This window comes from Choloepus didactylus, chromosome 5 (assembly GCF_015220235.1).
Source record: "Choloepus didactylus isolate mChoDid1 chromosome 5, mChoDid1.pri, whole genome shotgun sequence".
NCBI classification, from domain to species: domain Eukaryota; kingdom Metazoa; phylum Chordata; class Mammalia; order Pilosa; family Megalonychidae; genus Choloepus; species Choloepus didactylus.
In genome coordinates, this window is record NC_051311.1 from 139,275,584 (window position 1) to 139,301,177 (window position 25,594).

The 25,594-nt window shown below is 40.2% G+C and overlaps 1 protein-coding gene across 1 annotated transcript in view; it reads left to right on the forward strand.

Annotated features, from left to right (window-relative positions):
* Positions 1-25,594, forward strand: part of CHN2 (chimerin 2) — a 297,938-nt gene that overhangs the window by 158,455 nt on the left and 113,889 nt on the right. Inside the window, exon 3 of the mRNA XM_037836971.1 lies at positions 5,555-5,610. Coding sequence (XP_037692899.1) covers positions 5,555-5,610 — 56 coding nt within the window. The remainder of the gene's footprint in view (positions 1-5,554; positions 5,611-25,594) is intronic.

Sequence of the window (25,594 nt, forward strand, 5' to 3'; positions counted from 1 at the left end):
GCAGACGTGGCACTGGCTTAGTGTCCCAACCAGATGACCAGATATGGCTCCTGGATGCACATGCCCTGTTTAGAAAGAAGTGGACCCTTAGAGGAGGTCCCTGCAGAATCTCTCAGGAGCCGGTGGGTCTGGATTGGGCTTCAGCTTCACACAGGCCATGGGCTTTCTCATGGATGGCAGATGCCATGCTCAGGGAGCAGGTTGATTTTGTTCCCATAGGGGCATGGGTCAAGCTTTCCTATTGAAGAAAAAGTGAGCTCTGGATTCCTTGATCTGCTTTAGGTTTCTTAGTAAGCAGGGCATCCCCTTCTCTACCTCTGTTTCTCCCAGTGGCTGCCACACCTGCTAAACAGCTTATTCTAGTGCTGAGAATCCTCTCAGGTACTCTAGAGGGCCCAGGTAGGGGAGTGCCTGGAACATATTTGGGACATACTCTTGTAGAAGCAGATTCCATCATGTCTTTTCTCTGTCTACAGAACCACCTCAAGAAGTGAAACACATTATTGCATTTTGCTTGTGACAGGAGTTTGTCGAACAATAGAAATTCAAGGAGTGACATTTTTCAGATTATGTGGCAGGTTTCAGTTAAATTAAACCCTCCTCAGTGATTTTCTCCATGGATGTACATTTTGTTACAGCTAGCCTTGAAAAGGAGGGGCAGGAGCCCTCATTTGAGGCTCAGTTAGGAGATAGGGTCCCATTGTTTATATTGCTATCATTGCAATCAGTTGCTGTCTATTATCTTTATAGATAGACACACAATCCAGATGGCAAATAGGTCTCTGTGCCCATTTGGCAGTCTCTGTCACCTGGAACCAGTACAGGGCAGGTTTCATGGATTCTGAGACCTGCTCACTGAGAAATAGCCGTGGGTTAATGGGACTTGCTGCCCAGGGACCAGGAAGGAGGAGTGGTGTCCCTGGCTTGAGGGATTCCCCTGGCTTCTTTTCCAAGTTGTTTGTTGGCTCAAACTCTTCTTGGTTGTGAGATTTGTGAACTGCTGTATTGCTCTTTAGTAAAGCTCATTGGGTCCCTAGAGGAGACAGGATTTAACCTGTTGACACAGAAGAGGAACTGCCCAGAGATGTTCCTTTACCTGTGTCCTCTGTTTCTGTGAATGGCATCTCGATTTCCCAGTCTTCAGGGGTCTTCTCTCTGTACAATTAACCAAGTAAGCAAGTCCTGTCAATCTTCCTTTGCAATCAACTAGGCCTTCTCGTCTGCATTTCCACCAGTACTATCTTAACCCAGACTTTCATGATCTCTCTCTTATACAATTAATCTCTCTGGTTTCCCTGTCTCCAAGCTTCCTTGCCTCTGATTCTTCCCTCAGTGAGGCAAAGGGACAGTGGCCCTCACTATTCTATGTGCCTTAGGATCTCCTGAGAGCTTTGGAAAGAACAGATTTCAGGAACTCTTGCCAGACTGTTGGGGTCAGCATTGCCAGGATGGTGTTTGGGAATGTGTGTTTTATAACAGCTCCTCAGTGATTTTAATGCAGCCAGCCCCACATGGGACTGCTGTACCATCAACTTGAAGAAACTACTGGCTGAGACGGAAAAATACAAGCTTTGGAATCTGTAAATCCAGCCTGTGAATATTGATTTGTCATGTTATCCATATGATCTTGAGCAAGATTCTTCAAAGCCTGGCACCTCCATCATTTTGTTAGTGAAGAGAAGTAACAGTAACCTTAGAAGCTTGTTGGGAAGGTTAAATAAGAAGCTGCATGTCAGGAGCTGGGCATATAATTGGTGTCTAGAAAATGGCAGCTTCTGTTGTTCTGAATAGTCTTTTACTTTTATTACCTTTATCCTAAAACTGACCTGATCATGTCCACCTCCTTGCTCAAAACACATCACTTCCTCCCCATTGCAGACAGAGTGACCTCCACTTCCTTGGCATGACATTAAATGTCCAGATGGATGTGGCCCCCTCCCACATCCTCACACACTGGCCTGACGGCCACATTGGACTGCTTGCCGATCAATCAGCATATCCATACTGGGTTGAATGGTGTCTCCCCAAAATGCATGTCTACCCAGAACCTCAGAAAATGATCTTATTTGGACATATTGTCTTTGCTATGTAACTAGTTGTAATTAGATGTAATTAGTTAAGTTAGGAAAAGGTCAGACTAGGTTAGGTAGACTCCAAATCCAATATGACTGCTGTCCTGACAAGAAGAGGGAAATTTGGACACAGAGACACAGACATGGAAGGATGGCAGCCATGTGAAGGCAGAAGAAAAAAAAATGGAGTGATGCTGCCACAAGCCAAGGAACACCAGGGGCTACCAGAAGCTGAAAGAGGCCAGGAAGGATCCTCCCTTAAGGCTTCAGAAGAAGCACAGCCCTGCCGGTATCTTAATTTCAGACTCGTTAGCCCCCAGAACTGTGAGAGAATAAATTTCTTTTGCTGTAATTCACCCAGTTTGTAGCACTTTGCTATGGCAGCCCTCAGAGACTAAGACACCATCATTCCCTTTCTCTGCTTTTGATCTTTCCTCCACCTGTAATCCCCTCTCTCCTCTAATTCTTCGAGGCTAGCTCCTTGCCTCTCCCTATGAGAAGGCATCCTGACCACGAGAGTAACAATGAACTGCTTCCTCCTCCCCTCTCATTAAAGCACTTGGCCTGCCCTTGTTTTGTTTGTCCCTCACTGCATCAGTCTCCTTGAAGACAGGGTGTATGATCTATGGACAGTTAGATTCAGCCATTCATGCACCAAATACGCATTAAGCATCTACTATGCACCAAGAACAATTCTAGATGTGGGGGACAGAACCATGCCCCTGCCCTCAAAGAGCTTACATTTTAATCTAGGAGGACAGTACACAAAGTAAATACATAAAATATAAAGTGTGTTATGGTGATGAGTGCAATGAAGAAAAGTGAAAAAACAGGAGATCTCTCTGATAAGGTGCAATTTGTGCAGAGACCTGAGTGGAGCAAGGGAGGGATCCTAGGGATGTCTGGGGGAAAAGCAGCCCCGGTGGTCGAAACAGCAAGTGCAAAGGCCTGAGACATAGGCAAAATAAACTGGGACTTTGAAATCAGAAGGACACCTTAGTTGGGTGGCCTGGGACAAATATTTAACCTCTCAGCATTTGTTTCTTCATTTGAAAAAGGGAATATTACTAATACAGCTTCTTTCTGGGTTCCTATGAATATTCAATAAAATATTGTTTCAAGCACATGGCAGGCACTCAATATGCTGGTTCCCTTCCCTTCTCCCTTTCTCTCCGTTCGTTTCAAAGCCTCCATGTAACACTGACTGTGGTATTTGATGCATAGCAGATGCTCGCATATTTGCTGATATGAACTGCAAAGGAGCACTGTTTTAGTTTCCTGGTTACTAAAACAAATACCATACAATGGGTTGAGTTAACAACAGGAATTTTTTGGCTCGTGGTTTTGAGGCTAGGAGAAGTTCAAGACTGAGGTATCAGCAAGTTCAAGACTGAGGTGTTTTCTCCCTGGAGAGTAGTAAGAGTCCACAGCTTGGGCTAGAGTATTGGTGATAGAGATGGAGAAAAGTGGACAGATGTGAAATGTTTTTACAAGGCAAAGTTGACAGGCCTGATGACCAGCTGGTCATATTTGATGAAGGCAAAAAACATGTTACGGATGGCCGCTTGGGTGCCAGATGGCAAAATAGGATGGATGGTGGCTTTTTCACTGACAATAAGAACCCTGGAGAAATCAGATTTGGAGGCAAAGACCCCAAGTTTAAATTTTAACGTGTTAAATTTGGGGTCCCTTTGAGAAATTCAGGAGGATATCTCTGGGAGGCAATTAGATATGAAGCCTGGAGCTTAGAAGACAATTCTGAGTGGAAGTGTGGGAGTCTTGTGTTTAGGTAGTAAATAAAGTGTTAGATGTGGAAGAGATTCCTTAGAGAGAGTGAGACCTGAAGAGGGTCAAAAAAAAGCCTTGAGTATCTTCAAAGTTTAATGGATAGGTAGAGGAGGGGTAGTCAGCAACAGAAAAAGGAAAGGAGTAGCCAGGATAGAAGAAAGAAAACCAGGAAAAGGTGGTGCCATGGAAGCCAATGGAAATGCATAGTATAAGATGAGTTGTATGTGCCAACTGATTGATGATCTAGTGGGCAAGGCAGCTCCTCTTCTCCCCACCCAGTGCCACTGTCAAGCTATTGGTCCATTAGGATCTGCAGGCTCTTTCTTCATAGGTAGGCAGGTGTGCAGAAGTCTTCCTTTAATCTATCACTTTCGGTGTCCTGAGCTGAAGGACTATGTTGAGCTCTGCTTTTCTTTCATATACAGGTACCATTGTCCTTAAATAACACACGCATCATTTTTTATTGTAGGAAACATAAGCTAGAAATGTAGCACATTGCAATATCTATAAAAGGGTTAGATGGTTTCTTCTCTGCTAAAGCTGGAGAGCCGACACCTAATTGGGTAAGAAAATAACCATGTCGAGCTAAAGGCAGTGGAGGACTATAATTGCAAAATACATTCCACCATTTTCAACTGTTTCCACATGACCATGCATCCTTGAATTAAGATTTCCTTTTCTTATTTTTAAAACTAAGAAAAAATCAGAATTTTTCATTTATTACATTTTCTAGAAAGTCTTTATATGATTGATTTTTAACTTTTTTTATAGGTTTGTTCCATCTAAAATTAGTTCTTCCTCCTCCAAGTTTCTGAAGTTAACATCAGTATGATTTGTTTTCAACCTCTTTTTTGTGGAAGGAACCCAAAGATACCTACCTGCATAGTGTAGTTTTCCCTCTAAGAGAAACAGTGTAGCTAAATAGCAGAAAAATCACTTATGGTCTGAAAAATCAAAAATAATAGTCTGATAAACTGTATTTTGGTGTACATTCACTTGCTTTCCTCCATGCCCAAGCCTGAAAGTCTGTCTTTAAAGCAGGTTAGCAGAGAGTTATTATTTTTTAAGATATAGAAGAGACCATGGTTGAGGAATGACAATAGAGGGAAAGTAGTTAAATGGGTGAGAATCCATGGTGATATGTGGAGCAAAAATGGAACACTGAAAAGAGAAATGACTTGGTATCTCATTCACTCACAGAATCAGTTGTGTCTTTGTATATAACTGTAACATTCCAGAAAATGACATTCCTCTTCAAATGCCAGTCTTTCCCCGGTATGTCAAGAGACATCAGCATTTAAATTCAAGAATCCTATTATAGTATCTTATTACTTGTACTACTCACATGTAGAATTTCATCTTTAAAATATTGAAAAGAATTTTATTCTTCCAAGAAACCCATAAAATGAACAATGCCAGTAACAATTACGAAACTAAATTGGCCTTATAAGAATAAAAAAAAATCAATTTTTCCAGTTTACATTCACAGTGACTAATTTCCATATAAATGATAAATGATCTGACTTTATCCAGTCTAAAAAATGCCTGTATCTTCTTCTTCTTCTTTTTTTTTTTTTTTTTTGGTTTGTTTTAAATATTTGCAGTTCTTGAGATGTACTGAGGTAGAAATATTTGAAGGCATGTGTTCTGGGTTGCAGTTTTCTAATTACAATTTTCTTTTTTATTTTTGGCAGTGTATCAGCTACAGCAAGAGGCACCTCGTCCCAAGAGGATTATTTGTCCTCGGGAGGTCAGTACTTGGCTCTTTCCAATACACCTTGTTAAATATGATGAATTGTCAGCATTATGTTGATATTTGAGGCTTTCAGGTTTCCTGGGAGTGTTCTATCAACGTTTGTTACGACATCGCCAAATGTAACATCTTGATAATCTGTATTTTGAAATCAGGTATTATTTTAAGAATATTTAACTTATCATGCCCATTGCAGAGGCAAATTAAGCATCCTTTGTAAATCCCCCAAAATATGTATTCTACTTGTTTTCCATTATTTTTGTAAAATCTTTTAACTATGAAATATTTCCGAGAAAGTACAAATAATAATAAACATCCCAGTACTCTCAACACCCAGATTTAAAAAAAACCTTTATGCTTTGCCATATTTCCTTGATATTAAAAAAAATATAAAGCACCACAAGAAAAGGGACTGTTTTTATTTTGGGAGATAAGCTTAAAAATATATTAACTCATAAAAATGTTTACCAGCCTCCAGAACTTTCCCTAGCCCTGCTTCATTAATCAGGTCTCTTATCGCCAGGGATACCAGCAAGCTTTGAAAGGGAGGACTAAGGCCCTGTTTTTCCTTTTTATTCAGACCGGTTTCTTTAATAGCCAAACTAATATTCTTCAAACTGAAGGCCCATGGGTCCTTGCTTGTTTTTGTTATTATTACTTTGATTAAATACAGAGTAACAGATATCTTTGAAAGTGTCGTGTCTGCCTTATCAATGGGAATAGACTCCAATTCCCACACTCTTGAGATTTACCCTTGAATATCAGTACTTTCTGGCTGATCAACTAGATTTGGTTTTGAACCTGTCTCAAAGACTTAGGTATGCAAATGTCTGTACACAGAACAGACTTAGTACTTCTAATAAATTTTTCTACATAAAAATTTACTTCTGTTTAAGGCATTGAAATTCTTCAGGTACTCTTAGTTTTAACACAGAGCTGAATTCCTCACCTCAGAAATGTAGCCTGAGAGGAGAAAATATCTGATCCTTAAAGAAAAATCCAGGATGAGGTCAATCTGTATTTCGAAGTCAGATCCTGCCCTGTTATTTATCCTGCAGTTTGCTGTCTTTATTGTCCTCTGGCAATAATATGTAAATAAAAAAAGAATAGGATAAATGTCACTTCTAAATGAAACACTTTAAGGGGGTTTTCAGTTAGAACTAAGAAACAGGCTGGTCAAAATTCCTTCATTCCTACTTTTCTTTTAGTATTTCTCCATCAAAAAAATTATAGCAGCCTGTAGGGATTTCAGCAGTTTAAATATTTCCATGAAAAAAAGAAGTTGTAAAATTAGGATACAACTAAGGATTATTCCTAGAGTTATTAATAAAAAGTGGTCAGACGAGGTCAGGTACCAGCTCTTGAAACCCAAGCAAGAAGTAAATATTCATTCATTTGTTCGTTTATTCAGCAAATGCATATTGAGTTCTACTCTGTACTGCCTTTGATCTAAGAATTGGGAATACCGTAAAGAACTTGGATATTGGCATTTTGGGTATCATATTAAAAGACAAATAAATAATATAAAGATATATTTCACATTTCACATGTGTGTGTGTGTGTGTACAGAGAGAAAGAAAGAAAGAGCTTCCTTCTTGCTCAAAATCCTTTGAATCATGCCAATTTTCCCTTTCATTCAGGTGGAATGTTAGCAGTGGACATAGGTGGATACAGATCATGTTCACAGAAACTTCCTGGATTCAGCTGAAACTCTACCAGATGAAAGTCCACCGTATAGCTATTTAATGTTGCCCTTGCATTCGAAGGAAATGCTAATATGCTTTAGCAAAGCACAGTTGTTTGCCACAAGCCACCACCATCTGCTATAACAAAAGGATATGGTGGTGGGGTGAGGATTCCCTGTCTTTTAAGCCAAGTGTTTCACTTTTTAACCTTTATCAATTTGATTCATTAATAAGTTTTGCCTGGTTGATGCTTGATGCATATGTAACTTGCATCTAGAAATTCCGCATCGCATTTCTCCCATGAAACCTAACATGAAATGGATATTCAACAGCTCCATTTCCTCAGCAGGTAGCTGGGGGCCCATTGGGCCAGGCAGGTGTTGGGTGATAAAAGGTCGAGTTTGCAGAAAGAACAGGTGCTGTTTAGATGAGTGCCAGCAGGAGTAGCTTCAGTTCACTTTGTCCTCCTGTGCGATGTTAACTGTAAATAATTCCTGCCCAAATTGCTGTGCCTCCCAGGACTTTGTCTTCTGCGAGTGAAGGCTCTGCCTCCTCTTGGATGCTGGTGGAATGGTTGTTTCTGCTACAGGCAGTGTTTAGTCAAATGTTGCTTTGTCTTGTAACACACCTGCATGCTGGGGGGACATGCCTAAAGAAGACAGAAAGCCTTTCAGTTTGAATGTGTGGCCAGAGCTTTATTAGCACATTTGCATAAAGCCTTAATGCCTATTTCTTTTGAACACTGAGTTATGATATTTTTTTCTCTGACTTTGCCATCTTACTCCTTAGTTAGCCATTAAGAGTCCACTTCTTCCTTTCATACCCAGTCCTGCTCCCCTCCTCTTAGTCTTCAACCTGTCTCCTCCCAGCCACCCCTTCCCTCATTACTGACAAGCCTGCCCAGTGGAGCTCTGCCTCTGTTTTTTCCCTGATGACCAACAACTTCCTGGGCTATTGGGCCTCACCCAGGTTAGGCTTCCTCAGTTCATCACAATAAATACCCACATCAGAGCACTAAGTAAAGTCTGCAATTACAGAGAAAATGACTTATGGCACAGAGCACTGGCATTCAAGGGTACAGACAGAACCTGACTTGAATGTGTGGTTGGTAGCAACAGCTAGCAGGCAACAGTCAGATCCAGCAGGCAAAATCCAGCAAGCTTAGCAAACCCATGAAGCAGGGGAGCCTGGCTACAGAGACAGCTGGGCTTATTTTGAATCCTTGTCCTACCACTTTCTTGCTACATGACACAGAACCAACCACTTACACTCTCAGGGAGATTAAGGTCTAGCTTGAGGGTAAGCATCTACTTTACAGGGTTGCTTTAAATGGGATTTATGTGTCAAGTGTCTAGTATGGCACATAATAGTTGTTCAATTAAGGCTAACGATTTATAGCAGATTTGGAACCATGTGAAGAGCAAACTTTGAGACAGTCATTAAGGACAGAGTTAGAGTGATGGCAGAATTCTCTGAATGTGCAGGCAAAAAGGCAATGATCAGATGCCCAGGTGAGGAATCAAGCCACCAGGAAGAAAGATACAAGGATGAGGAACAGAAGGTACAAGCAGTTGAACCACAGCTCTGGCACCAATTAAGCCAGGCAGGGTCAGTTACTGAAATAACAGTTCATTGCTTTCTTGAGATTCATCACTGTAAATTAATATTTATTGAGCAGCGATGGCACCTTGCGCTCTGCTGGCATTTCCTGAGTGCGCCTTGCCAAGAGATTCAAAATGTCTTCGCTATGCAAATTTCTTACTTGCCCTTTCTGTCACTTACCAGTCAGTCATTTCATAAGCATTTATTAATTGCCAGATGTGTGCCTGTGTGGTCTGCCAGGAAGTGTGCAGAATATTGACTCCCAAATTTATGTTTCTAGCTCAGATCTCTCCCAGGGCTCCTGACACCTCGATCCAAGGTGTCGCATTGGCCCTCTCCAGCCTAATGGTCAAAATAGAACTTGTCCCCATTCCATTAAATGGCACCAGCTCCAGAAACGTGTGTCACACTGGACTCCTCTCTTTCCCTCCTTCACCCCTCTCTCTTCCATTACGTAGCAAGTGTCAACTTACATCAAATATATCATGCATTTGCCCACTTCTCTTCATCTCTGTGACCATCACATGGTTCAAGCTATCATCATTTCTTGCCTTGATTATTACAAGTCAGCAATAATCTCTCTGCTTCCCTTTTGGCACCATCCCTCCAGGCCACATTCACACACATGCACATACAATCCATTCACCAAAGAGCAGCCCAAATCATTGTTGTTAAATATAAATTGGGCCCTTCAATAGCTTTCTATTGCTCTTAGAATAAAATCAAAACTTCTTACTGTGCCTACAAGCCAGGGTGTGCCTCCTGCATTCGTCTCTGCCCTTTTTGTACACTTCTCCTTGGAGTGTACTGCCTTTCTGTTCCACTAGCCTTCATTCCCATCCATCAAACAAACCACAATGCTGCTACCACAGGGCCTTTGCACTTGCTCTTTGCCTGGAATTCTCATCCCCGGGTTCTCTGCATGTCCAGATTTCAAAATGAATTTCACCTAAGAATAGAGGCCCTCCTTGAACCCCATAAAAATAAGCACCTCCTCAACCCTCAGATCTTATGTCATGTCTCCCTGTTTATATTCTGTTCATAGTACTTAATACACTCTCTAATTATCATATTGAGTTATTTACCTGTTTTCGGCTGTCTCCCTCCAGGATAATACAAACACTAGAGAATTGATCACTTTTCATTGTAGGTATAGCCCTAGAATTGAGCATTGTGCCAAGCAACAGTGGTCAATCAGTTAATAAATGGTAAAATGATGAAAAAAAAGGATAACATAAGAAACATAGAATTCTGAAACTTTCACTAATAGCATATCAGATTTACTCAATGCTGTTATTAGGGTAGCGAGTTGGACTTTGGGCAGTTGTTAAAGTGCTTAAACACAGACTAAATATTTTTTTCCTGGAATAGTCCTAATTTCTTTTTGGCCTTTCCAAAAAGCCAAAATGTCGAGATTTATTTGCATGACCAAAGTCAAGTTCCACTAGAATTACCTAAAGGATGTACAATAGGTAGAAATTCTTTTGTGACTATAAATGATTTAGTGTCACTTGTGTTTTTTTGAAATTGCTGTAGTGACTATGGGATTATAAAAAGCAATTTCAAAAAAGGGAAATAAAATTACCTGCTAATTTCAAATTGTTCTCCATTTTTTGCAGCTTCATTTCTTCTCTCCCTTATCATAGAATAATTCATTTTTGGAGAATTTTTTTTTTTTTTAAATACAAAGGTGAATTGTTGAACTGAGGTTTCTAGCATTCATGATCAGAATTGGCTTTTTTCTTGAATGTCAGTGGTTAAACCCAGTATGGATGACAGTAGCCTATCTTATATCGCAGTAGCATCTCACTACCTTCTTTTACCTCCGTGAATTGTACTCACTTTTAAAACAGCACTTTAAATGCCCCTCCTCTTTTGCATTTTCTCTAGTTTTTGGAATTCCTAAATATCTACCCATTTTAACCTCTTCTACTTTTATTTGTAAAACTGTGCTCTTTTGAGCCTAAAAAACATTCCATTTTATCATTATGCTTTTTAGATTTTTATGAATCCTACCTAGACTTCCACAGTCTTGTAGCTTTAGGTATTTATCTTGTATTACACATTTAAAAGATCTTAACAAGCCATATTGATTGACCCTGTCATTCTCAACTAATTCAATACATTTAGAATCACAGATTTTAAATAAACTCAGAGAGGTTTTCTGCTGTTCTATTCTACTATTCTTTTATTCGTTGAACATAAATGTTTATAAATAAATATGCTTTTGGGAGATGGTAAAACGCTACTGCTTCAGGACACCTAGACAAGGTATGTCTCTAAAGTAATGAATTTGATTCTGCAAGCCACAAACAAAAATCAATCCCATTACCTTTTAATTGGCTTTATGTGTAGTAATCAGAAGGCTATGTCTTCCCTGGTAGGACATTTTTCTATTCTTTTCATCCTAGACTTTCTCCACTGGTCCCTTTTATTTTCCCTTAATATTGACACAACTGAGAGTAAAGGTTTTTGCCATCATTATTCCTACCAGGCTTTCATCTCTCTCTCGCTAATGCAGTCAGGCTTTTCTCTTAATGCAGTTTTGTCCAGAGCTTTGGTTTTAGACAGGCTAAAGTATAAGGAGGAAAGCTCCTAGTAAAACCAATGTCAGAAAAAAATTTTAGACAAATGCGTTTTATGTTTTCTAAAGATAGAATCGAGAGTTTTCTGCCTTATAAAAAAAAAATTCTTTCACATTGACAAATGCTATGGTCTATGAAAATATACACTCCCCAAGAAAGAATTCACTCCCTTTGGAATACTTTGAATTTCTCCTAACCCAATAGAGATCCTACAAGTTTGCTCCTAGAAAATATTTAGCCTTTTCCAAGATAATATCATAATATTGGGTACAGGCTCTTGAGGATAAGCTGCCTGAGCTCAGAGGCTCCGAGCCAACAGAAGCAGGTGGAGTGAGCTTGAGAGAGGCACCGAGGAAGAACAAACATGCCAAAGCATAAGGTGAGGCCAAGTGGAAGGTTTCTCCTTAAAACAGAGCAAGGAAAACCAAGGTGAGATCAAGCATGATATGTTTATAAATAAATATGCATTTGGGAGATGGGAACACTCGACTGGTTCGATACACCTAGACTAGTATATTTCTAAAGTAATGAGATTAACAAAAATACATACTTTCTTAAGAATGTTCCTTAATGTCTCTGGGTGATTTTATTTCTTAAAATCTAACTTGAGGATGTACATTCCTTTATATGATTATTAGAGATGTAGACGACTACATTGTGTAGTTAGTTATTTTAGAAGCAAAGAATAACCAATAGCATCATGTATTACAATGTGTGTGCTTTTATGCTCACCCAGCCTATTTGCTGACAGCCATCACCCAAAATGACATTACTCATTGGTGGGGGGTGGGAGTGGGGTGACCCAAGTGTGGGCACAGTGGTTATGAGGAGGTAACTGGCTTTTGAAAGACTAGTCTTGCAAATCCAAATGGAAAGTATATGTCACTCCTTCACAGCAGTTGCAATCTTGAGTCACCTACAGGTAGCCTGCTCTGTGATTCCAAGAAGTCCGGTCCAACAAAAGTGCCAGGTGGCCAGGACCATCTGGAAAGGAAGCGGTGCATAGCCCCAGGCCCACTGGGGAGGTTTTAAAGACAAACTTCATATTTTGCTCACATGGTTAAACTTTAACTGAGAACTAGTGCTGATAAAGGCAAGTTACACTTGGCCTCCTAGGGTAGTGTGACCTGGCTAAACAACCAGCAAGCTATTTGAAAGCAGATTTCTGACCTTGATTCTACTTTCCATCGGAACGATGTAGATGGAGCAATCTCAGTCCTGATTTTAATATTACCGCCCTAAATGATATTGCCTAATGATTTATTTGTTGTCAGCCCCTTAATACCCTTAATAGTAATGAGGCCTAGCAGAGATGGAATATTTATTTACTTACTGTGTCCCAAGTACTAGGTTAAGTGCTTTATGTATGCTTTGCCTTGCCACAATCCCTTGGAGTAAGTACCATTCTAATTATCCCTTTCTTTTACATAAGAGGAAATGAGGTTTAAGACAAGTAGTAGCACAGGAGGGGAAGAAGCCAGATTCAAACTCAGACAGTGTGAATCCAGGACTAGGCTTCTGACCCAGTGATTCTCAAAGTGTCATCCCAGGACCAGCAGTGATGGCATCCCTTGGGAACTTGTCAGAAATGCAGATTCTTGGGCCCACCCCACATCTGCACAGTCAGGAACTCTGAAGATGGGGCCCAGCAATCTGAGTTTCAGTGAGCCCTGCAGGTAACTCAGATGCCCACTCGTGTGAGGTTCACTCTTCCAACCACTGTCCCTGCCTCCTTCTCTTTGCTCAAGCCCTCAGTATAACAGGAAACAATACACTTTTGCCTCCTGATAATGTTTGATGTTTGTCTCCTGATAATGCTTAATGTTTGCCCAGCACTCTGCTAAACTTTTCATTGATTTCAAATGGCATGTCATCACCCCAGAGCCTTCTTTTTTTCTGGAGGCAATTCCTCCCAGTGTTGTTTTCTCGCCTTGTAAAAACATGCTGCCTTTTTCTCTGCTATGTCTTACTTTCTCATACTCTCTTCTGTGGTAGAGACCAAATGTGAATCTTCCTTGTAAGGGTGCTTAATTCAGCCTGGTTTCCTACTCTTCCCCTCTAGCCTTTCTGGTGCATTACTTTTCAGTGTTATGCTTACATTTCAAAATAATAAAACTATTCAAATTCAACTCAAATAAAATGATTTCATATTCATATTCATTTATATCCAGTATATACTAGTAGGAACTCCAGCTTTAAGAAAAAAATTTTCCCTATCCTGTGACTGTGCACAAATCCTTGCTAAGATTTCATCCTGCTTTTAATGGACCTCTGCATTAATAAAAATACTGAGTTCATTATCATTATGTTCAGATTACTTTGAATTGTATTTCAGTTTTCCAGGGTGCTAGTTTCTTCACTCAGTGGACCATGGATTAATGAGCATGTCTCAAGCCTGGATTTTAGGGAATTAATTAGCCCCTTCTGGCCTCAGTTTACCAGTCTGCACGTTGAGTCCAGGCTGACAGTGACTGAGCCATTGGCAAGTAATCATCTTTTGCTGTCTCCTTCAACAAATCATAGTCTCACTTGACATTAGCTTCAAGTGCACCATATCTCCCTATCTTGTTTTACAGAATAGCAAGCTTTCCTTTAATGATGATATCTCTTTCTTCTTCCTTATTTTCATGGGCAGTGTCATCTTCCCATGTGCTGTGGAAGGAAATTAAATAGCCTTGGCACAGCCCGACAGGCATTTTAGTTGCCATCCAGTACCTTGTGTCCTTCTGGGTAATTACACATCGATTGTTTGACGAATTGTCCTTGTATCTTCCGGATATCCCTATTAAGTCTGTAATCACACTTCTCCGGTTGTCCCTTTCCTCTGTTATGGCCCTCAGGGTTCTACGACTTCTCAAAACTTTGAGTGCAGCTTTGGCACTACCTCTCAACTCAAGATACAGAGCAGACCCCTTACTGTCTCAGTATTCTCAGTAGTTTAAAAATATTATTGAACTACTTTCTGCCTTAGTTCATTGTGATTTTTTTAAGTTGGCATCAATGCACCCTAGTTTAAAAATTAATATGGTTCTCTCCTCCCAGTACAATAAGAGCTGGAAGGGTATGAATGTAGATGATTTTGACCCACCATTAAATAAAAAGACCTTTGAGGCATTGGCAAGCTCTGTGTGTTGAGCTAACTATAAGGGGCCTGAAACTGATTTTTGAGAATGGACTCTCATGTTTTGTTAGTCCGTTTTGGCCTGCTGCCTGTTTTTATGAATAAAGTTTTATTAGAACATAGCAATGCCCATTTGCTGCGTGTTATCTGTGGCTGCTTTCAAGCTACATGATAACGTTGAGTACTTGAGACAGCCTAAAATAGTTGCTATCTAGCCCTTGACAGAAAAAGTTTGCTGATTCCTTACACTAAAAGTAATTTTGAAGAGTGAGTTAATACACATAATGCACTCAGAACAGTGCCTAACATTTATATATCAGAAATATTGGTCTTTGATATCTACCATCTCCCAAACCTATAGAAGTGTTAGCCAAAAAAGTGAGTCATTAGGATGAATTTGATCCTAACCCACTTTTAAGAACCCATTTGGTCTTTGAATTTAACAAATGTAAATTGATGAGAGAGGCCAAAGCACTAACTTGTAACAAGTCTCTTTCACCTGCTTTCTCATGGCCACGCTCTCCCTGTCAAGAAATGGTGGCCTCATGGAAGAGGTGGCACGGTGCTCCATTAACAGGAGATTAAAGGGTTATAGATCTGCTTATTTGGTAAAAACCTCAAACACGTAAACTAAACTCGTTTGCTTTAATTTCTGGAACAAAAAATCTAGTTGTTATTAAATTCTAATTAATGATTTGCATGGTGAAGCATTTGAGGGGAAGAGTGCTATGCATGCAACTTACTTTGAAATACATCCAGAAAATCCTGAATTGATGGCCTTATCTATAAGGAGGAGGTAAAAAACACCTTCCTGGTGGCAGAATATATGTAACAGTGTTTGAATGCCATGAAGATCCCACTAAACTATGACTTCTCAGTGGGGACAATGTCACACCCAAAGGGATAAAAATTGGTTCTTGGGGGTGGGGGGCATGAAAAAAAAAAAAACCTTACTCTGTTTATATATAAAGCACAAATAGACATACAGGACATAAACATATATAGAGTATCTCTGTGGTATTAAAATTTCACTGATGAGGGATTAGGGAAAAAAAATATCTGAAACTGTTCCACAGGGGTGGATAATGCAAAAAAGGATGCGAAACACTGCACCAAACAGAAGTTTTGGTCTTTAATTTCTACCATCTCCTGAGTTCTGTTCTTCTTTCTTTCTATTTAAGTAGATTAATTTTATTCATCATTTTGAACACTTATTGCTCTTATTTCTAAGAGGTGAGAGGGAGAAAACCCAACTCCTGGGGAGAAGGAGAGTAATGAATATGCGCCGCCTTTTCCAAAGTACATTTAGTACCACTCAACGCAAATACCATTCAGCTTTGAAGGAAGGAATTCACTAACAAGAAAGAGGAATTAAATGAGTATACTCACCCACTCTTCTCCACCCCCCTAGAAATTTAACAGCAGCATTAGTTCTCCCTTGATTTGATTTGATTCTACTGGCTGCTTCTATTGGGTACTCTTTGATCTTAAGAGGTATGTGGAGAACTTAAAGAGAGTTCTGAGGAGAATGATGAAGATGAATTAAGGATTGGGAAAATGGGGTCTATTAGAATAAGTTAAAAGAATAAGCATTATTTAGTTTGGGGAAAAACCGGTGATAAGGTGGCACAGAGATCAAGTCTAAGGCCTTATTCTATAGAGGATGTTCTCAGGTGTTCATCTCAACACCAAAGGAAGGGAAGAAGCATATTTTGCATATGAGCATAGATATCAAGATGAGATTTCTGACCATGATTAGATCCTGGATTTTGATTGTCCTTTATAGGATTTCTTTTCTTTAAAAGAAGGTTCCTATCTGTAGGAAGTTCAAAAAGATGGGCAGGTTGACTCGTCACACTTGATTCCCTTTCCTGGTGGGAGGCAAGCCAACCAACCTGGCCAGTGTGGCTTCCATGGGACCTGGTTTACTGGCAGGAAAGAGCCCATCTCACCTAGAACTGTGGCTTCAGGATGCCAGAGGATGAGTACAGAGCAATGGACAAGGGAGTGCCAGGTCAGAACTAGAGAACAGTGTACCTAATTGGGTTGTTCAGACAAGGAGAGCCCACAGTGAGTGTTAGGAGCCAACATGGAAAGCTAGGGAATATGTGCCAGGGGAGACATAGCAAGGAAGATTGGGGTAAAATTGGGCTCTGGGAAGGATGATCGAGGCCAGCTGGAGAGGCAAGTGCCACCCATAGTGGGCTTTTGGTTGTTCCTGGAAACCTATTGTGAGAGTGGATCAAAATTCATTTAGAGGTCCCCAGCTTCTAGGGATATGTTCATTCTCTCACTGTTTTGGAACTGCTGCCCAAAGTCTAGTTCCCAGTTCTGGTTATGTGTCAGAATCATCTGTGGTGCTTGGAAAACCTAACAGACACCCTGACTCCAGCAATATCGCTTAGAGTTCTTTTGGGAGTAACAGAAACCAATTCATACTAAATTTAGCCAAAAAAAGTGGGTGAGGACAGGGAAATGGTTGAAAGGATATGAGAAAGTTCCCTGAATGGAAAGAAAAGCTGAACAAAGGACTTTAGGAAGGATGTGAAACAGGGCATCTGCAGAGATCCAGGGAGCAGGACTGATAACACCTCTTGGCTGTGGAGTGGGTTTTAAGGAGCCAGAGCTCCCAGATAGTACCACCTGCTTTACACTCTGCTCCTCTGTGTCTCACTTTGTCCTTTGAAAATGAATATAGTAGATCTTAACTACTGGTAGTTGTGAGGATTGAATGAGTTAACATATGTGGAGGAAGTGCTTAGAACAATGCCTGGAACATAGTATGTTCTCAATAACTATTAGCAATGATGATGATGATGATGATGATGATGGCGGCAGTGTTGAGGATGGTGGTGGTGATGGTGATGATGACGGTGGAGGAGGTGAGAATGAACATGATTGGGCCCTGCCATGCGTATGAATCAACTCGAACAGTTTCTCTTAATGGTTTCTGTTCAAGTTGCGAGTTCCAAAGACAGAGCATCTGAATTGCTTATGTGTTGGTTTATGTGTTCTCCCCTTTTTCGAGACATGTGGGGCCTTGATTCACAGAATCACTAAGAAGTCTAAGCCATGGTTGTCCCTGTGGTCTGCACTCTTCACTCTTTAGAGATTCAGAAAGTTGGGAGGGAGAAAGTTTTATTGGTGGCGTAAAGCATCAAGACGTGAGCTGTCAACACTGCCAACTTTTCCTTGGAGGTAGTTTTTGAAATTTCAGTGAGCCCCAGAAAGGGGATGTAGGGAAATTAAATAACTGTCTTACCTGTCTTACCTGTTGGTCTGTTACTGCCATTGAGTTCTGTGCAAGATACACTGTTAGGTGCTGGGGAAAGAGATGAAAAGGTGGGAACCCTTCCCTCAAGGAGCTCAAATTCAGAGGTGAAAAAGGCCACAATCAAAATCAATAAGTTCATAGCTCTAACTTAGACCTTTATGAAGCTCAGAATGGGGATAGAAAGTAATAGTTAGGCCTGCTTGAGCCATTCAGGAAAGATGTTCCCAAGACTACAGCATTTTAGCTCTTATTTTTAAGGTCAGTGGGATTTTGCTAGAGTCCATGGTAGATGAATTGGAGTGCTAATGTTAGAATTCCACGCAGAGGAACTAACTTGACCAAAGAATAGCATAAAAGGATGTACGAATGAACAACCAGGGTGTGTTTCAAAAACCACAAAGAACTGTGTATTAGGAGTGAGGATGTGGTGGGGCAAAGGAATGTGTGCAGTTCAGGAAAAATTCTGGACACCTAAGCAAGGGCCATGCCAGAAAGATACTGTATGCCATCCATTTATTCATGCAATAAGTATTTATTGAGCATCTACTATGTGCCAGTAGTATTCCAGACCTTGGAGATACTCTCACTTTTAGGTGTTCTGACTATTGAATGAAACCACCCATTTACAGCCAAATCAGTGCTCTCCATGAGTGTATCGGATCTGTTGTCCCTTGGACAATTTCCCTTCATCTTGGTGTAGGGGAAGGTTATAGGCTTTGGCATTAATCAGACCTTGGTTAGGACCTCCTCTCCACCAACAACAGTGGGGCTTTCTAGTCCTTATCTGTAGAATGCAAGTGACAAAAAGCTCCAAAACTTGCTCCTTGGAAAAATCAGGCACACATCCTGCAGGCAATTGTTAAGCACTGGCTCCTCCTCTGCTCCTCCTGGGTTCTGCCCTTAACGGGTTCTGTGTCACTGTTAGTGGGTCCGAACCAAAAGTCCAGAACCAGAAACAGAAGGGCTGAACATGTGAAGCCAGACGTTTATTTGTGTGTGTGTCTGCGTGTGGTTACCTTTCCATTCCTTTTCAAATCAAAATGTAAGTAATTTGGGCTTATTCACCTTCTTGTTTGGTGATGCTTATTTTGTATAGCTGTTTATATAGTGGAACCTAAACAGTCAGAACCCTACTAAGGTCTGTATTGACAGCTATTCAGACAATGCTTCAGCCACCTCCTGGGGTGTCTTCTGTGCCCTCAAGGAGCTGTGAGGAATGCAAGTTCTGCTTCCAACCCAAAGATCAGGACAAAGTTTCAGAGCGGCAGGCTGTGAGGCAAGAGTCCCATAGCAGTAAGGGATTTTAACATTAGTTCAAATGTATACACATTGTAATTGATTACTCTCAAGTAATAACTTAATTTTTATATAATTTAGATTGCTTAAATTTCTTCCAAGGGGGAGCCGGTTCTTGGAAAAGACAAGTACTTTCTTTTCATAGAAGCTACATTTTGAAGTTATTAATATTATTTAAAACATGTTTCCTCTGATCTTCTTTTTATTCCATTTTACCTAATGTATTTAAGGTCCTTGTTACTTGTTTGCATTTTGATTTTTCAAAGATTTTAATTACCTTCCTTGAAAATAGTGTAGAGTTCAAAGTTGTTTTAGTTTAGAGCAGTTTCTCAACTTGAGCACTACTGACATTGTGGGCCAGATAATTCTTTGTTGTTTGGCTGCCCTGTGTGAATTCTTTGTTGTGGGGCTGTCCTGTGCATGGCAAGATGTTTAGCAGCATCCTCAGCCTCTACCACTTGATGCCAGCAGCTCCTATCCCAGTCATGACATTCGAAACTGTCTCCAGACATTGCCAGATGTCTCCCGGGGAGTGGGGTAGTGGTGGTGGTAGAGCAAAATCACCCTCTTCCCAGTTGAAAACCATTGGTCTAAGGAAGTGACTTACTTATTATTTGTTCTAATATTATCAACTGGTTTTTAAGACGTAATTCCTGAAAAAAAATCTGAAAAAATTGAAGGCAGAAAAGCAACCAAATAAATGCAAATTGCTTTGGCCCTGAGCAGCCCCAGCCTAATATACTTGTGTGTACCTGCAAGTTGACAGAATGTTTAGGCCCAGTTATTAGTGCCCAGATGACAAAGAAATGTGGTGCATGGCTTATATACTCACAGAACGTAGCCAATCCCATTGGTAACCTTTTAAGGAGGTTTATTACTGACTGATTGACCAGGAGGTTTTTTTAATCCATTCTAATTAAGACAGGAAGGAATTCACCTCATCAGAGTTTCGGAAGTGTTAAAGTAATGCCATGGGGAAAATAAAGCTTTAGATAAAAAGAAACGGAATTTTAAAGTTTGTTCTATTTTCATTCTATACTATGCACAGTGATTACAAAGGTGTAAATATAAGTACTTGCATTTTCTTTTTCTCCCTTTGAAGAGAGATCCATGATTTCTAATTAGAAAGGAATTACCTATATTTACTTTTTCTGGGATGAAACTGCCCAAATATCACTGATACAAATCCCCCATGGAAAGCTTTTTCTCCCTCACTTGATCTATATCCAAAAAATCTAGCAGTCTAGCTGCTCTGTTTATGAGGTTGCTAATTTGGATTTTTAACTTATTTCTATTAGGTAAAAACTTAATGTATACCAGCTGCTGAGAGATTATAAAAGCTTTCTTTTTTCAATAATTGGAAACCTTGTTTACAGAGGACTCACAATATTCTTGAAATGTCTTTGTGTTAAATATAAAAGAACTTGTGTTTATCTAAGCAATGGTAATCTGACTATAAAGCAAACTCATTTGAGGATCATGCATCCTGCCTCTCACTGTGCAGCTGTCACCCTACTGTTCTTTCAAGCTCTGCAAAAGCCTCAGAATTCGTCCTTAAAATTAGAAGAATAAATTGAAAAATAAACCATGTAGGTTGGAAAAATATATCATTCTGAATTATAGGGAAGTATTTGAGAGACCCAACACATCACTACATTAAGGAAAATACACCCCAAGTTCTCATGTGTTAAGTCATTGAAGGAATTCAGTACATTCTAAAGAGATCTTAAGGTGTTCTGTCCTGGCAAAGGAAAATCAGGGGGATTTCAGGTAATCTAATATGTAGCCAAACTGCAGAGCTTTGGTAGCCAATGCAGGCACCCACATTCTTTGGAATCTCCTAGAGAGAAAGTGGAGCAAGGTAGTTAAGTGTGTGTACGTGTGTGTGTGTGTGTGTGTGCTGGATCCTAAGGTCTGGTTCAGCTCCAGGACCAGACTCTTACGAGCTCTGTGACCTCCAGCTAGGTATATAAAGTCTGTAAAATCATAGTACTCACAGTAGGGTTGTTTGGAGACTTAAATGAGATAATACATGAAACCCTGTGGACAGTTCTTGACACTTACTGAGTAGCCACTCAGTAAGGACTAATTTAATAGTCCCAAGTCCCACACTTTTTCACATGCCTTATCTCATCCAATCTTCAAAACATCCTTATTAAATAGGACATTTTTATAAACTCCAGTTTTATTGTAAGTTGAGGAATAGAAATACATACAAATAACATAACCTACTCAGGGTCACATAGCAGTTGAATCAATGAACAAGGATCTGAATCCATATTCTTCCCCTCATTGTGCAAACATGTAGTGAGTACAGGCCCCCTTTGCTAACCAAAAGCTTACTATTCAAATGTTGGCTATATTAAGTTACAGGAAGTTTTAGCCAAACTTACTATCCCAGTTAAAAACCTGCTATCACAATTTCTCATGTGTAGCAGTGCTTCTCACACTTTACTACACATACAGATCCTCTTGGGATCTTACTAAAATGCAGATTGTGCATTTCTGACAAACTCCAAGGTGATGCCAATGCTGCTAGTCCCAGAGCACACTTTGAGTAGCAGGACGCTAGATGGTGTAGGGTGGGATTCTCTAGTATCTTAGTGTTTTCCTGTTGTGGCCCCATGTTTAAGCATATTGTATATGTTATCTATCATTAAGCCCCTCTTTTCCCTAAACTTTTAACACTTAGGTAATTTTTTATGCCAGGTAGCTGGGGGCACTATCAACTCAGGTCCAGTTTAGCCGGTAATTTTTCAGATCTTTGGCAATATTATTTTGTTGGGTATTTTTATTTTAATACACTTTCAGTGTAGAAGGAAAATATTCCGGAATTGCTATTCTATTCAGCTATGGACCACACACCAACATACCTACTAATTACTCCATTCAATGTTTAGCAATTGGGTAATTGGCATTTTAAATGTTTTATATTATGCAGAAATTCGTATTAGATTGTTATCTAGTTATTTAAAGAGCACTTTAATAATATTTGAGAAAACGATATTTTTGGATGCACTAAGAAGGAATTTTTACTGTTTCCATTGTAAATAACTGAATATAGGCACTTGCTATTTGAAAATTTGCTGCTTAACACATGTTCAGGGATGGATTAGATTCAGATAAGGGGTGCCTGCATTGACCAGGTATTGGGCAAGATCCTGGGAATACAATGATGATGGAGACAAAACATTTGCTTCTAAAAGCTCACAGAGTAGAGAAGAAACTGGGAAGTAAATGTTTCAGCTATGGTGTGGTGGTAAGTTTCCTAATAGAGATATGTAAAAGGAGCTCCAAGAGCATACAGAGAAGGCATTCTCTGGATAACAGGAGTACATAACAGTCATTGATTCTCTCTGTGGCCCAGATACTGTGGCAAGTATGTTGCATGTATTGACTCATTTATTTATTACAAGAATGTGATGGGGCAATACTTTTGTCATCATCCCTACTTTAAACATGAGGAAACTGAGGACCAGAGAGATTAGTAACTTGCGTGAGGTCCCACAGCTAATAAATGGCCAAACTTGTTCTCAAAGCCAGATGGTCTGAGTCCAGAGCCTGCCCTTCCCACCATCACATGATCTGGCCCTGACTGAAAGAGAGTTCAGTATCTTTTAAAAAGAACCTAGGAAAACTGGCAGGCATGTTGGAGGGGGTATACATTTGGAGCTGTAAGTTGTTTGACTTGGTTGGAGCATAGGATGAGTATAGGGTAATGAGGCCAGTAGGCTGGAAGCCTTAACATTTACATCTGCATTGATTGGCATTGGCTTCATGTTAATGGGAGCACAGTGTGCATATTGCATGGACAGGACGAGACAGGACTGAAGTCGTCCTCAATAGGTGAGGTCATCGCAGTGCTGGCCATTTAATTACGTTTGTGTTGCAACTATCAAGTCAAGAAATAGAATTTACTGTAACACGTGCATTACGTGAGTGTTGTCTTTTCCAATCAGTCATCTTGGGAAACTGTTCTTTTATTTCTGCCAAGTTCACATTGTTCAGAGCATGTTGGGAATGTCTCTTCTAAAATACCTGTGAAACAAGTCACAGTGAAGATCTTATCATCTTATGATCATGTCTCATTTTTGTCTCAAATGTATTTTCTAGTTTGCTCACTCACCCCACTTACTGAACCTGACTCTGAATAACTTTTGCCTCTTTGCTGAAATAACATCCATGCTCAAAAGACAAATATATGTTTCCATATACCAATGATTCTGAAATTTTAGTATGCTTAAAAATCATCCAGGGGCTTGATTAAATACACATTCCAGTGCCACCTTCAGTAATTCTGGCTCTATTGGTCCAAGATAAAGGTCAGGAATCAGCAATATTTAACAAGCATCCTGAAACTTCCGTTTTGAAAGATCCCAGACCACACTTTGAGAAATGCAACTGTAAGAGGATTCAAGAGAAAGGGCAGTATGTCTTAAGGCAGTTCCAAAGGAGGAATTCCAGAAATGTTCTGATCAGCAGGGGCTCAGTGGCATTTATTGCCTACCTGGTGGGGGGGGGGGGGAGCTATTCTCACATAGATGATGTCTATTTAGAATAAAATGTTCAGTTGTATCTTAGAAAAAGCAATCACCATTCTGTATGGTCACACTGTGTATGCCAAATTCACCCGTACATTTCACGTTTTTGCTCACTCGGCGATCTCCTACTTGGTGCTTTCCCTCAGCAAGTACTGATGTTCCTCTCTGAGCCAGGTCAGTCATCTAAGGATCCAGTAGTTGAGGTTCCAGTAGTCTATCCAGAGATTACTACACTTCCTCTTTTTCTTAAAAAGGGTGGGCTTCTTTGACTTCTTGGAGCTGGGGCACTAAATCCCAAGAGCAGGCATTGCATATCCAATGGCCTTTAGTCCTTATCCGCAGTGCCCAGGTTCTCCAGAGGGATGGGTTGTCCGAATCTGGCTGCTGTCCCAAGATGATTAACAATAGCAGGGATATGTTACATTTTCATTCCCTTCCTGAATCCATGTGATCGCCTACATTATTTTGTCATTTTTGAATCAAGTTGCCTGATTTTAACAAACATAATCCCCAATGAGAATGCAAGAAGAGCTTCTGAGCTGCCTTACATTTTATTAATCAGCTGTGCTCTCGTTTACATTCATGGGTATTACAGAAGAGAGTCTTACACAACCAAAACTGAAATTCAGTGCTATAGCTTCTTTCATAAACCAAGTCCCCATTTCACAGATGGATTCTGAGTCCCGAGAGGGTGGCAGAGATCGCACCTGGGGAGTGAGTGTTCCTGAAGGCACTACTGGGTCACGGTGTGGAGACTACTAGTCTCTCTAGGCAGCTCCCTTGTCTCCAGGAGCCCTGCCACTAGGCTGATTGTATTTTGGCAGGTTCTGAGGATCCAGTATTATACAACTTGAAAAAAAAATGTGGATGTCCTATGATTTTTTTTCAGGGGTGATTTAACTTAAAATGAAAATGAAACTCACAATGGTTTTAAAGCTTAGTGAAGTTTAGAGATGGGGATTATGTTTAGACTCCTGTGAGCAAAAAAGTTTATGAAAAGGAAGGTTTGGAGGTTAGTTTTTTTATTCCAGTCATTCTCTCTCTCTCTCTCTCTCTCTCTCTCTCTCTCTCTCTCTCTCTCTCTCTCTCTCTCTCTCTCTTTAACATTAACAAGGACAGCTATGTTTTTTTATATGAGCTGCAGAAACAACAAAAAGAAGAGAGATTGGATCAGACTGCTGCTATCAAAACAGCCCCAACCAGCAGGAGCAAGGAGGGGATGACTGCCCGCATCCTTAATCTTTGCTCCCTCTTACTTCCATCTTTCCTTTCCCCCTAGGTAGGGCTACCAGATTTGGGAGAAAGGAAATAAGAGCAGGGTGCCTAATTAAATTTGAGTTTTGAATAAACAATGAATGACATTTTTGTATATGCCCCATGTGATATCAGGGCCATTTTCCATGGCCACGTTGCATTTATCATCTCTGCCACACAGTTCAGTGCTTGTGCTTGATTGTTTTTATATGTGGAAGATTTGTCCCTTGGTTGGATCAAACTCTCCTCTGGGCGGATCTTATTTGGAATCCCTCAAGACACCATAAATATTAACTTCCCTATTTGGGTTCTGTGTTAGATTGCTCTTTAAGTGTTTGCCCCCTGCTGCAAGCACAGGACACCCCTGAGCAACTCATGCCTTCCCTCAGCTACCCCTGCAAGGTCATTACTTCATGAACATTAAAGGACTGCACACAGAGCCCTGAACAGGACACATGTACCATACATTTTGATGATGGATTGAGGAACTGAAAGCAATTTGTTGTCTTGTTAAGGGTCAATTAAATTCAACACTTATTAAATAGTTAGCTGCATGCCGGGAGTTAGTAGTAGGATCTATCTACCGTGCTGTCGGCCTGGGAAGTTAGATTAATTACTCTTCC